A 14,182-nucleotide genomic window follows, 5' to 3' on the forward strand; every position below is an offset into this window, starting at 1 on the left:
TAGTTTATATTAGTTAGTTTCCAAAGGCATCAGTCAGTCCATCAAAGTTGGGCATCGAGATTTGTAAAGAAACAATGAGTTTCAAAGAATTTCTTCAGTAGTTGTAATAGGCCTTGTAATCAGATCTCTACTAAGAGATCAAAATTGTACATAAAGAGACATGAAGATTTTTATTTTTGTTATTAAACATATCAACTTTTTTCTTGAAGTTAACTATGACATAAGTAGAAAATCTACCTGGTTTGAAAGTAGTTTTTCTTTCACTAACTAAACCCCATTGTTTCTCTGCATTATGTAACACTCAAAATATTTATTTTAAGGAAACCTCAGCATATGAACTTACGGATTATAAACAATTTCTCATTAAAAATGCAAAGACAAATGTTATTCAGGTGCTAGTTTATTTACCTTATTATTCAGAGATAATTTCATGATGACCAGTTACAACACCAGGAAATTCATAGAACAAAATTTTACAGACAAATCGTTGCTTTTGAATTTAATTCTAAAAAAGTATGCTATCCCATTTTCACATACCAAGCTGAGAGGCCATTTATACTATTTCTAGGCTAATTTTTGCTTCCTGCGAGAGGGAAGATGATTTACAATGAACTTTAAGTATCTAATTCATGTCCATCATTGTTGAAAAAGAGAAGGGAGCCGAGAAGGCCAGGAGTAGCAGGACAGAGAAAATGCCACATGGATTTAGGAGTTGGGATCACTGACAGTAAAATATATGTTCTTTGGTTAGCAAAGCGAAAAGGGGGAAAGTACTGCATACATGATAGATACACACTAGCATTCTAAAGCAGGAGACAAGAATGTCCAGAGTGTATTCTTCCCCCACTGCCAGATGGAAGGGCTATTATTATAAATGAAAGGCAGCAGTAGTGGATGCCAGGCACTTTTGTTGTGTGCCAGATTCTGAAGTCCAGATGTGAGCAGGTTACCCCTGGGACAGGACAGGCTTCAGCTCCCGCAGCAGAAGAGAACCAATCACAGTTTTCTCAGTGTTTATGATAAGCTGGGCTGTAGAGTCTTCCTTCAGTTCCACCGTGACTAGCATCAATGACCCACTGTGCACAGTTTTAGCTGCAAACCTGGAAGAAAAAAAAAAAAAAAGAGAGAGAGAGAGAGACCTTTTATCATGAGGGGAAAGAAGGAGACAGCATACATTCAAATAGGTTTAAAATAACTCGTTTTTTTCTCAATAATTTATTACAGGTTCCCTACTGCCAGAAACCCAAAGCCAAGCATTCTTCTGAAAAATCAATAAACTGCCCAGCACCATGCTTACCACAAGCAGGTAATTTCAGTGTATCTTTGGAACAGAACAGAAAAAGGAATTCTATTTTACTTATTAGTTTGACCAATAGACGCATGTGAATAATTCTCTATTACTACATATTTGGGAATCATTTATTCATTTGATATTTAACATTTCACCATGCATAGCGCCATTTAAAATAAACCACTCTATTTTTATCTTTAAAACATGTTAAGAAAAAGGTACCTTTCTCAAAGAGCTTGAACTTTTAATTCCTCATCTGAAAATGATTATGCAAGACATTAATTTTGTGTGCATTATAAACTCTTCATAAGTTTCAATGAATTCAGACATGTTCAATATTCAGCTTCAATCTCTAATGTTGATGACATGTAACAGAATCACGTGAGAGCCAAGTGCAACACCCTGCTCCCTCCGCTTGTATTTTTTTTAACGTTCATAACGTTAGATCTTCTTTCTGCTTTAGAATGTAAAAGAGGAAACTTGAGGTCTAAGGCTCCATTACTAAATTCCGAGACACGAAGAACCTACTAATTACACGAAATTAAAAGCAAAACTAGCCTTTTAAGCACTGCAATTGACTGCAAAGCCGTTGGAGGCACAATGAACTTCTGTCAATCCTGCTAATTCATTCTGCCTGCACAGTTGAGCCCCAGAGACGGGAAGAGGGTGGTCCCCTCCTAGGCCTCCATTTTCCACGTAGAGCATGTTCCACACTTTTGGGGGGACGGGGTGGGGGACGGGGTTTGCTTGCAGGGATGACTGGAGAAAAACAAAGTTGCTGCGCATGAGCTTTTGAAAACACTAGCAAGTGTAGAGCAGGTCTGTGACCTGCTGTGACCCCACTCTGCAGGGCTGATCCCCTTTCCCCTTTCTGGAGGACACGTGTCTGAATCTGAGCCATCTGCCTCAATCTGCGCAACATCTTCAGCCACAATGGCACCCAGTTAGCCCTGACAGCAGCTCACAATACATAAAAATCAGACTGCTGCGCTGACAGCGCGCTGTGGCCTATTCAAGAGCCAACCAACTGGTCAGTGTCTCATGTCTGACAATTAGCATGGGCCTTGCACAGAGCCCACGGCGTCCTCGGGGATCTGTTTAATTACCATCAACATAAAAGAGGGAGTTTATCAGGAGACACTCAGAAAAACTTCACTCCTGACTTAATTAAAATATTAGCCACTTAAGCAGGAAGCAGATTCTCTTTAAATGAAAAGTAATTTCTTTTTTGAGTTTTTTTTAAAAAAATAACATCAAAATCCCATAACATATTAGATTCTTTCTTTCTTTTTCTTTTCTTTTTTTTTTTTTTGTGTGGGGACCTAACAAGCCATTTTTGGCCTAAATCGAATCATGAAAATCAATTTTCCAACAATAATTAGAATAATGCATCAAAAGCAAGACAAATATGCTAATTTTACTAAGATGAACATATTATCAACACTTTTAAGTCGTGTTTTAAAATGTTAGTTAATGGGTGGTAGACAAAGTGTGTTAGAAACCTTCGTAGACATTTATTTGTGTACTCGCTCCAAACATGCTGAAGACTTGTAAGGAATCTGATAGAGCAGTTTTTCCACTGAGAGAAGCAACTATAAGTAGAGCCAGTTTAGGAACAGAAATCATACCAATGTTTTTAAAGAGGTTTTATAAAGCTCTGGACATACATACCCATTTGCTCTTTAGACGCCCATACACGAGATTAGGAACTGGGCAACTCAGCTGCCTCTTTGAGAGAACACAAGATCACCAGCCCTGAAATGACCTCTCTTTTCTATCACCCCTTGCAGGTTTCTGCATTTCTTTTGTCCAAATTTTCGAGGTTCTTCTGCTTCATAGGAGAGCCCTGTTTCTGTATTTCTGTTAAACCATGTCACCAGATGATAGATACTAGGTGGCTCTATTGTCTCACCCATTTATGCAACTTTCCCCACAGATGTGGTCATCACCAAATCTTCATTCAACAAATATTTCAGCAGAGGTCCCTATTTCTGACAGGGTTATCATTATGTCAATGATAGTCTTTATTTAACTTAACACTTTTGCCTTGGGAACACGGAGAAGAAGACTGTGTCTGAAAAGGAACGCAAAAGTTCCTACTGACTGTTGACTGTCAGGGTTGCACAGCCCCAAAGCACATTTTATCTCTTTTCTATTAAAACTTAGGGTTGATGTTACAATAATATAAACTCAGCAGAGATAAATGTCAATTTTGATGTCAGTATGTTTACAGAGATTAAAACTAGTGTCTTGTACCTGTTTTAAAAATCCTAATACCACAAAATGCTCAATACTGGAAAGAATAGGGGCACATAAGAGGCATTTGCTTACACTGCAGTGGAAACACGCTAAGCGAATCATCCTAGCAATAAAATCTGTTACCTGGTGTGAAAGCTACTGCCTTTTAACTAGGTCTGTATGTTCTAATGGGCACAAATGATAGAAGCAATGTTTTCAAGCAGAAGACCAGAAGATCAGATGTTCTGACATTCTCATTTCACAGTTCAAAAAGGATGTATTTAATTGGAACACAGCATGATTACAATTGGTTTGTTTTGGTCCATGAAAGCAGAAGCCACCCCCTCCCCCCAAAATTTATTAATCATTTAACTTCCAAACAGGCTATTTAAAAGATAGTTTAAAAGATAGTTATGGAAAGAGTACTAGTTAGTAAATAACAAATAGCTAGCTTTGGGATGTAAGAAACACTGATTATAAAGACAGCTTGGGTCAAATACCTGCATATTAAATTTAATGGCAGACATAAGAACCTTTGTACTTGGCCTCAAACTAAGATCACACTGTGACAATTTTTTTTCCAGAAAATCTGTGAAGTTTTTGATCACTGTAATGATAATAGCAGCTATCATTTATTAAATGCTGTGTGCACTGGGTACTAAGTACTTCACTTGCATTACTTCATTTGATTCTGAGTCAGATCAATCTGTAGGTGAGGAAACTGAGGCCCAAAGACGTTGAGAAACTCGCTCAGGGACATATAGCTAGTGAATGGTTGAGCAGGAATTTGAACCCAACCTTTCTGATTCTAGATCACACACATTCTCTTAATACATGCAAAATGCCCTCTTAATATTTGTTTTTTACCTGTCAACAGGTAAATTAAGGTTTTTCTTATTTACCTAATATGCATATAATCTATTATTGTTCCAGAAACTTTAAGAAGGATTTTTCTCTTCAAAAGTTGTGTACCTGATTTGTAATATTCTGTAATTCAAAGCATCTTGACTTGATGCTTTGCCACAACACATTTTAAAGTTCTGCCTTTAAAGATTAAAAAAAATAAACATTCCCCACCCCCACTCCTTCAAAAGACACACCAGCAATGAAAAATACAAAACATTGAATGGAGCTGTAATGTAGGGAGGGACGACTGGGAGACCAACCAACCCCAAACACCAGTAACACCACAGATGAGAACAAATAAGTGGATGACAGTTACAGATGTATTGCCTACATAAGATGGGCTCCATGTTATTAAAAGGATACCAGCTAGGTATTTTTCATTTTCATCCTACCACCAAGCACTCACTGTTTCTAATCACCAACTGAGAAGGTAAAACTGTTTGGATATATTTGTATTTCATCTTGTTAAATGTCTTTTTGTCTATTGTCTCTAACAATTGACATTTAATCTTTGAAGTCCGTAAGAATTCCTAAGATTTAAAGAAAAAGATGAAATAAGGTGGTTGCCAAACCTAAATCAAAGTATGTACTACTCTTCTAAAAAAGTTAATTTGTTTTAACTACTGGCAAAATTATGAGAACAGGTCAAATAACGACAATGAATTTAAACAAATATATTATTTACGACGCACGGACTTACTCCTTCATGCACTTAAACCATACTTCTTTTAGATTGGTAGGAAAATGCCTATGGACCTTAAATGCTCTTTGTTGGAAGGAAAAGAATCCTACAACTCAACTGTTTTAATAACTGAAATGTTGATAGAACAACATGAATTAAAAAATATTTATCTGAGAGGCTGCATCAATCTCCAGGGTATTCAGAAACATAAAACTTTTTTACGCAGAATCATATTTGCTACACTTAACGCAACAGCTCAAAGACATGCTTTTTCTTCTCTTGGATAGTCTTCCTGGTTTCTGATTTTTCTATTCTGAGTTCAATTTTCTTGTGTTTTCTGTTCTACTGGTTACCAGGAGCTGTGACAATGGCCCACTCAGGCTAAAACTTTTTTTTTTTCCCACTCTGTACATGAAGCCTTCAATTACTGTCTGCTGAAGCAGACAGAATCCTATTAGTAAGAAAGACGATCACAAGATGCAGTGCCCTGCCCTAGCTATATAAAAATAATTAGTCCAAAGTTGACAAATGTGTAATGAAGTCGCACAATGACTATACGTAAGAAATACTGGTTTGAATAAGCCTCCTAACATCGAATACCAAAGAATGTTGATTTGGAGTATTATTTTCCAAAGGATTTAAAATGATAAACCCTTATAATTTTGAGTTAATATAGCATAACATTTTCAAAAGGCAGAGAATTTGTAAGTTGTAAAAAAATCCCATTTCGTTGACTATAAAAGTGTATTTTGAAATTAAGCTCATTACACTATTGAATTAATATTAAGAAAATATTTACATGTGGTTCAAGTTTAGACAATTTATCCAAAGCAATGTATTTTTCCCTATTATTTTTAAAAAAGCCAGCAATATTGTAGTGTTTTCCTTTAACATTCTGATTAGAATAGTTAAAACAAAAAATAAGCTACCATCAGAATTTAGGACTCTCTATTTTCTATTCTAATCTTTAGAATTGGTATAAAAAGTGATTCCCTACGCTATCTTGTCAACGATGCATTCTCTTTATACAGGAAAGCTAAGAAAATCTAAGTGCACTTTCTCAAAGGAGATACGAAACATTCCAGTTATTCCAGAGCATTTTTGGTTTGTCTGTTTGGTGCGGGTGGGGTGGGATAGGACTTAACAGAAAACCAGAGAGTAAAACAAATAAATTCTTACCCCATTCTCTTTGATTCCTTATAAAATTGTCAACCCAGAAGGAAAATCATCAAGAATACCTTTCTTTCATTTTTACATGAAAACATTTATATATTCCTATTTGTAAAATTGTTACATTGTAGAATATTACTTCACAAACAGTGGAATTAAATAAAATTTAAATATACAATGTTTTAAAGCAAAAATCAACTGCAGTTTGGTTATTTCTGAAATATCCAAATACGCCGCCTTCTGTGTAAAAATTAGAGGTCCACATTTGCTTTTCAATGAATTGCTGCTCAGAGCCTGCAGAGATCAAAGCAGTCAGATAAAAAAGCAGTGCTGCCCTCTAGTGGACAACCACCAATGTGAGAAAAACTCTGATCACGAAATAGGTTCCACAAATCTTAGTCCTGGTTTGAGATGCCAATTTGTTTTTTGTCTGTTTATTTGTTTGTTTGTTTTTTGGCTGTGACACGTGGCTTGTGGGGATCTTAGTTCCCTGACCAGGGATTGAACCCCGGGCCCTCTGCAGTGAAAGTGCCAAGTCCTAACCACTGGACATTCTCTCCAATTTGTCATATTATAGAAAAGACCGAAGCCTGGCATCTTTATATTAACAACTGTTTGTACAAACTTTTGTTTTAAGACAGATGAAGTATGGTGACTATAGTATCAGGCTTATAAAACTAGGGCACCAAGCCATCAAATGTCATTCTTAACTATTATGGTCCTTCAAAATGACCCAGTATTTAAATATTCCATAGTTATCAGGGGAAAAGAAATAAAACAACTAGCAAACAAAAACAATAACCCAAAGGTTGATCAACCTAAGAACCAAGAAAAGGAAAATATAAAAGACTCCCACCAAGAAGTAACTATGTCATTCATGTTTCTAACCCCAGCAGCAACAAAATCTGTCACAAAGGTCTTCAAAAAATATTGAATGAAGGAGTTACACAATATAGATATTTTAGGATAGAAACAATGGTATATACCAGTATTTCCCCTATTAATAACCATAAACATGTATACAACAGTGAGTCACTGGATAAGGACTAGAAATGAAATAAGTTGTTCTTTACAACTACTTTAAGTAAAAAAAATTTATTTTAATCCTAAAACAATAAACTGTCTTTAAATGTGTTGATAAATTAAAAAGTTGGCTACTAGGTTGCCATGGATTCACAGTTCCATTCACAACACCTGATTTTTCTAATAGTTAAGGACCTAAGTAACAACAGTAAAACAACATTTATTCTGTAAGGATTGTAATTATTCACAGGTTGTATATGTTCAAAATTTGCAAATTAAAAAAGTGACAGGATAAACAAAATCCAAACCATAGATTACGATATACAGGGGGAAAAAAAGAACGTAAGTACTGAATACAAGTTAATGAAAGCTGTCCTAAGGTCTTACTGAATAAGGTAAGAACTAAAATAGAATCGTGGCAGAGACATGGCTTTCTGTTTTCACTCAAATATCACCCCTTATAAGGTCAATTTGTTGTTCACGAAAGGGAAAAATAAGTAGGCTGTATGACAACTGTTTTTAACAATACTACTGTATATGAATGTCAGAATTCCTGAAACTGGGTTAAAATGCAAAATGTTGAGACTGCTGAAAGGCAAACTTTTACTTATGGTCTAAGACTGTTTCAGAGCTACCACTGTAATGTGCTACTCTAGTTAACAAAAGACTTTCTTGGCTGGAACACACTGGATAAAAAGAAGAAAAACCTAAATCAAACATCTTGTTTACTGATGTTCCTGAATGACTAACCTGTAAAAAAGAAACATAAACACAGAAAAATGTATTTTAAAACATGCCATGTGGCTAGCATTAACTATGAACTTTTGGAACACTTATCTGCAACCACTTGGAATACTGGGTCCTGCCCCAGCAGTCCTGAATCTGAGTTTTTGGGTGTGGGTCCCAGGAATCTGAGTTTTACACAAACTCCCACATAGTTCTTTTATACAGAACAACGTTAGAGATTTTGAAGGTATAGATTTTTTGGCTTCTGCATTTTGGTCATTTTTATTCATTAGTTTATCAGAGGACAAGCAATGTAATTAAAGCAAATGCACCTCAGTTTCTACACTATTGAATACGAATCTCCTTCATAAACACTTAATTTCTTTTTTGGAGGGACACAAGAAATTTTTTCTGGCCCGGGATAAACCTAGGATTTCCAATGCTAGTCTCTCTAACCTCTCCTAAAACACATAAAATCTTCACCTTTTAACTTTTCCGTCTATTCATATACTGGTTTACTGTTGTTCATTCTGCCCTTTGTATATACTCTATTAATATTGTTTTAAATAATGTGTTTTAAGACTTTCACAGTGTCGCACATTCTTATATGTGAGTATCTAACATAGGACGTGAAGATGTTCGGCTATATATTTAATAAATGCTTTTTATGATTTTTTTGATTCTGACTTCTCTATTACCCCTTATCATGTGGTAACTGTAATTTGGAAAACGGCAGATTGGCACAATGGCCATAACTCTGTAGATCTCAATAAGATGGTATTGTTCTCAAAGAGCAGCTTTTTCAATCAGTAAGTACATACCACAGAAATGAAGATAAAATTAAGTCTTTCAATAGTATACTGGTTGGCTTTCTGATTCTATGGTTCATTTAGAAAATCAAAACTAAATGTCACATAATCTGAAAGTAGTTCTACTTTCTCAACTGATCTTTGAAACCGGTTAACTAGGCTGAAAATGCTCCTGGTTTTTGAATTGAATTCCATAAAACTTGTGCTCCTTTAATTGACTTTTTCTTAATGGAGGTATTTGCTGCTAATGTGTTAGGAACCATTTTCTCTTACATATTCAATTAAAATTTCTACTTTATACTGTTACACACTTCTACATATTAATGAAGATTCACTTTTTCTTAGCTAATTCTTATGTTAAATACTTTTTAACTTGGTATTTAATGTAAAAAATATTCAAATTGTAAAGAGTAGTAGGAATATATTATCCTAAAACTAGACAATGGGAACTTAATTCACTGAATGGTCAGAAAGAATATTCTAATGCTAATTAAAAAGTCCTCTCAGAAATGAAAGATCCTGAAAATTTAAATAGAACATAGGTAGGCCAGCCAAGAATAATTTATTGTACTGAAAATTTTAATTTCTTAAAATACTAATGGTCAAAATGCTTTTCAAGCTTATTGTTTTTTTATTAAAAATGATTACCATTAATAAATACAATAATGGTTTCGGTCCTATTTTTCATAAACTCAAAAAAGCAACTACCACAGAAGAATAGAGAAGTCATTCAAAAATCTCATAGAGATTTCAATTTTATTACTAACAATTAAATCATATAAAGGCTTAGATATATAAACTCATTCATCCCACAGGGTAATCCCCTACTGAACACTGTCAAAAACATTAATACAATTCAATAAAGTGGTAAACTGTTGATTTTTGTTATTATAAACAGTAATTGCTATTTCATTTTAAATGAAATTAAGAAAGCTATTGGTATAGACTGTACTACCAACTGTTTATTTCAGTTTTAACTTACTGAGCATAAAAGAATGGCAAAAAATGTTACATTTGTGGGACAGTAATTTTTGTCAATATCTGTATGAAAACTACAAATAACTCTAGGTATTTATTGGAAGGCTTCTAAAATTTAAAACATTATTATAGCCATACCTTACTATAAAAAAAGCAAATGTAAAACATTTTCAATAAGTACAATGAGACTTGTGAGGCAGGTTAAGATAGCACAGCCTATTTAGAATTATATATAGGCATTTTATTCACTTTTGGCTCATTTTATTCACTTCCGGCTCCTCCACCCAGTTACAGAGCCAAATACCAGGCCACTGTGATAAGGCTGGACTGGAAAAGTGTCAACACATTGCAGAAGTGTATGAGGACCATGGCCATTAAGTATAAGTGCAAACTCTGCACTCCAAAGGCAGATAGAAATGGTTCCTAGTTGTGTGTCTCCCCTGCACTGGTATGGATAATTGAGAATTGACTGTAACTTAATCCTGTGAACAGGCATTAAGTTCTAAACCACCAAGACAAGTTATAGGCAAACTTTATGCTTTAATAAGAATTATACAACTGTGCTAAGTGTCTTACTTAGTCTTTTTCCCAATAGGAAAATGGCTTTCATATCAGTTGGTTTTGAGAAGGTAATCTGGCTATTTTCTTCTAAGAAACAAAAACCTGGAACACTGTCATTGCTTTCAGAAAAGTTAAAAACCCACATACAAAGCAAAACAAAAACTTAATTAGAAGTTCCAACATAAACAAGGGTTACCCTATGTTGTTTTGTCTACTACAAAGGAACATATTAAAATAAGACTGAAGTATTGCTGGATATTAGATGTGTCAGGCAAAATTTCATACAGCATAAGCTAAAAGTTAAAGTTGATGTACAATACTTTGGTGTTTTAGTAATTTCAATAATTCAAAGGATCCATAAATAAAACAGAACAACTTCTGCTGAAGAAAATCACTCAGGAAAGTGAAAAAAAGTATTTAAAGCAGAAAACAAAACAAGGAAGACTCAGAACCAAAAATTTTTACTAAAAGCCTTCTTTCTGTTCATTTTTTCCTCTATTGACCAACACTAACTGATAGGTAAGGTGTATATTTGCATGGCGGTACCAATATGATGACCTTATATCCATTTTATTATTTTATCACCACCCTATGTGAGATAGATAGGGCTTATCAAAAATTAAGAAATGGAAGCATCAGATCTCTTGAGCAACTTACTTAAGGACCTCCTCTTCGCAAAAAAAAAAAAAAAAAAGGCACAAGGCAAATTTGATTTTTGACTAGTACATGCAGTTTTCATTCTGTCATGATTAGTAGATGAAGTTAGGCAACTCTGTAATGGCAGATCAAGACTTGAACTCAGCTCTTCTGATGTCAAGTCCAATGTTCTTCCATAGATAACAGAATTTCATTTCAATCACCTTCTTTCCCTGCCATCAATTTCCAAACAGATGAGGTACTTAAAGCCCATAAGGAGAAGTTATAAAGCCCAATAATGGCAGAACTGAGTCTAAAAAAATCCAGATCGGCCTCTCTTGCCCCTGTATTAATTTAAAAATACATTTTTAAAGGGTTGAAGGCGTTCTCTTTGATTTTCAATTTATTTCCTAAATGTAATGGTGGAAGTATGCCCTTGGCAGTAGAATGGCAGAGGAATTAAAAGATAGTTTGCAATGAATTCCTTTAAACTCACAGAGGACTAAGTAACAACTGCATGTTTATTTAAGGAGTAATTATTTTACTTTCATTTCAAGCCACTAGCATTCATAAGGATACAAAGAAGGCACATACTAATCACATTTTCTGCTACCTTTAAGGACAAATAACGTGGACCTCATGTTTTAGATGGTTGGTGGTGAAGATATTTCCTGGCCTAAGAAACAGAAGCTGCATTTGGCCCCATGTTGGTTGTCTAGCAGCTCCTTATTACTGGAAGCAGCCTTAGGGAATTGCTGTCAAAAGGAAATCTATACCCAAACTTCCCCCTTTTCAAGTAAAAAAGTCCAAATCCATTGCTTTATAAAACAGTTCTTCCTGGAATTCACTGAATCTGGTGAAATAAGAAATTCTCAGCCATATCTCACACAAGGTACCTTTACAAATCACCAAGCTACTATAAAATGCAGGTATACTATCTGTATCTTTCAGGAAAGCCCGTATCTGTGTACTAAGGATTGTATGAAATAGGGAAGAGGGCCTTAATCCAAACCAATCAATCAAATGTATCATCATAAAAAAGGAGGGGCACATATATGTTTAGGGGTTTTTATTTTCAAGGAAAATTATGAATTGAAAAGTATAGATTTATACATGTAGACAAGTTATCTCCACATCACGTGTCAGTGAACCTACCTGTGTATATTATCTTGGCCAGAAGGGACTACACCTACGTTGGCTACGTTTACAACCTTCTGAAGGATCACAGAGGAAGTGAAATTCTGCGGTGCAGCAATAATTACAGTAGAAGTTTCATTCATTCCCGTTAGCATTCCTGTAAGAGCAAAAGGCGGCTCCCTTTTACTAATTTCTTTATGAAAATTATATTAAACAATTTAAAATCCATAGCCAAAATTTAAAAACTTTTTAAGAGAAGAAATACCACTTCAGAATGTAATTTACAAGATAATTTTCATAAAATTAAAATGAACTGCAACTGATTAAAAATTTTTTTAAAATCCTCGTTGTGTTGAAAAATGTGTAAAAATGCAGTCAAACATCACTCTTAATAACCTGATTTTAAATACTAAGATTGATAAAAGCATAGAATCACAAAGATAAAATTCCAATTTCACTCCCTTTAAAATATACACAATTAATTTGGGCTTTATAAACTATTAAGGTTTTACTTTTTAGGAGTTTGGTTTTTTTCCTTCTCCTTTTCATTCAAAGATCTCTCTTACCAAATGCTGCTTCAGAACAAATCAAAGTGTTTCTGGAATAACTAGAAACACTATATTGTTTCTATATTGTTTCTATATTGGTCTCAATATAATGGATCAAAGTTATCTCAACAGTGACTGAAAGTCACCGAACAGTTACGTGGTTCTAAAACATAGACAAGTATCTAAGCTACACTTAGTGATAACAGTATTTGCCTAGTAAGTGGAACTATGGTTACTGACAAAAACAACTGAAATTTCTGAAGCAAAAACATTTGAACACAAAGGAAACAATGTAAATTGGAAAAACTTAAATCCCAGAGACATTTCAAATAATATTTAAGAAAGGAATTAAGTTAAGCAAAATCATGAACAAAAACCATATAGAATTAACACAAGGCATGCCATTAATATCAGAATCTTATGTACAAATGTTCAAAGGACAAATTCAATAACACATCAAACTCTTGGAACAAATACTGAAATTAAGTACCCGGTTAAATAAAACCAAAATAGTTATAATAAATGCCATCTATCTGGATCTGTGATGTAAGTCATTGACTCCTAACGGTATCTACTAAAAATGATTATCTTTTGAGACATATGTGTACAATAGTTTATAAAATTTATGAAAATGGTAAAAGCTGATTTTATGTTTTCAAAAGGCCCTCCACCTTTAGGATTATGTATTTAATTTTGTTATTTATTGCAAATACAACAGAAACATTTTAAAACCCCTATGATTTAGCAGCATGAAGACTAAAGCCTAACACTGTAAAAAGACTTACTTAGCTTTTAACAAAGAACAGTTTTTACTAACCACTTTCAAACTCGGGGACACTATGTTCTGTCTTAGACTGTATAACTTCAATATTAGGCAAAAGCTTTAAAAACCACACAAGCAAACACTGCTTTTAAGTAAAGCACAGTGGCTGCTGACATAACACTGCTGAGAGATGTGTATACTCATTTAGGATTTAAACCTTCTCCATTAAGCTCTATTGAAGAGCAACTTCTGAATAAATGAATGCAACTATGTTTATGTTAAAAGCCTGTTTCCCTCCGCCTGTAATTAAAGGAAATGTTGTACAAAGCCAGTACTTTTGTCAAGCTCCTGTAAATGGAAAGATGGATAGCACTCAGAGAAGTGAATGCATTGCTTCATATTTAACCTTAACACTCTTGTCATTAATGGTTTGTCTAACTTGGTCTATAAGAGACAAGGTATTGCTCCACTGAAGTAAAATTAAAAAAAATCAACTAAACCATGCTTTTCAGAACAGAAGATTCATTATCGCCAGCTAATGTATTGGCATAAAGCAAAGTAACATGCTATCAAGTAAGGCACACATTCAATCTGCCTTCCCACCCCCCTTTATTTTTAACTCATGCTGTTTTATTGTTATAGGCAATTTGTACCACTCAGCATGACAGTGTAAACTGAATCAAGATTAATTTACATGCAAAAGAACACTTAGGA

The 14,182-nt window shown here is 34.4% G+C and overlaps 1 protein-coding gene across 4 annotated transcripts in view; it reads right to left on the reverse strand.

Moving 5' to 3' along the window:
- Positions 1–382: 382 nt before the first annotated feature.
- The window catches only part of AP3B1 (adaptor related protein complex 3 subunit beta 1), a 274,518-nt gene continuing 260,718 nt past the window's right edge, over positions 383–14,182 (reverse strand). For 2 of the 4 annotated variants that reach the window (XM_073802229.1, XM_019929790.3), the window contains 2 exons: positions 12,176–12,314; positions 383–1,100 (listed from right to left, as the gene is read on the reverse strand). In XM_073802229.1, coding sequence (XP_073658330.1) covers positions 947–1,100; positions 12,176–12,314 — 293 coding nt within the window. In that variant the 3' untranslated portion in view covers positions 383–946. Of the gene's footprint in view, positions 1,101–1,513; positions 1,548–12,175; positions 12,315–14,182 lie in introns of all 4 variants that reach the window. The other 2 variants (XM_073802230.1, XM_073802233.1) reach the window with 2 other exon arrangements.

Source organism: Tursiops truncatus, chromosome 3 (assembly GCF_011762595.2).
Source record: "Tursiops truncatus isolate mTurTru1 chromosome 3, mTurTru1.mat.Y, whole genome shotgun sequence".
In the NCBI taxonomy this organism is placed as follows: domain Eukaryota; kingdom Metazoa; phylum Chordata; class Mammalia; order Artiodactyla; family Delphinidae; genus Tursiops; species Tursiops truncatus.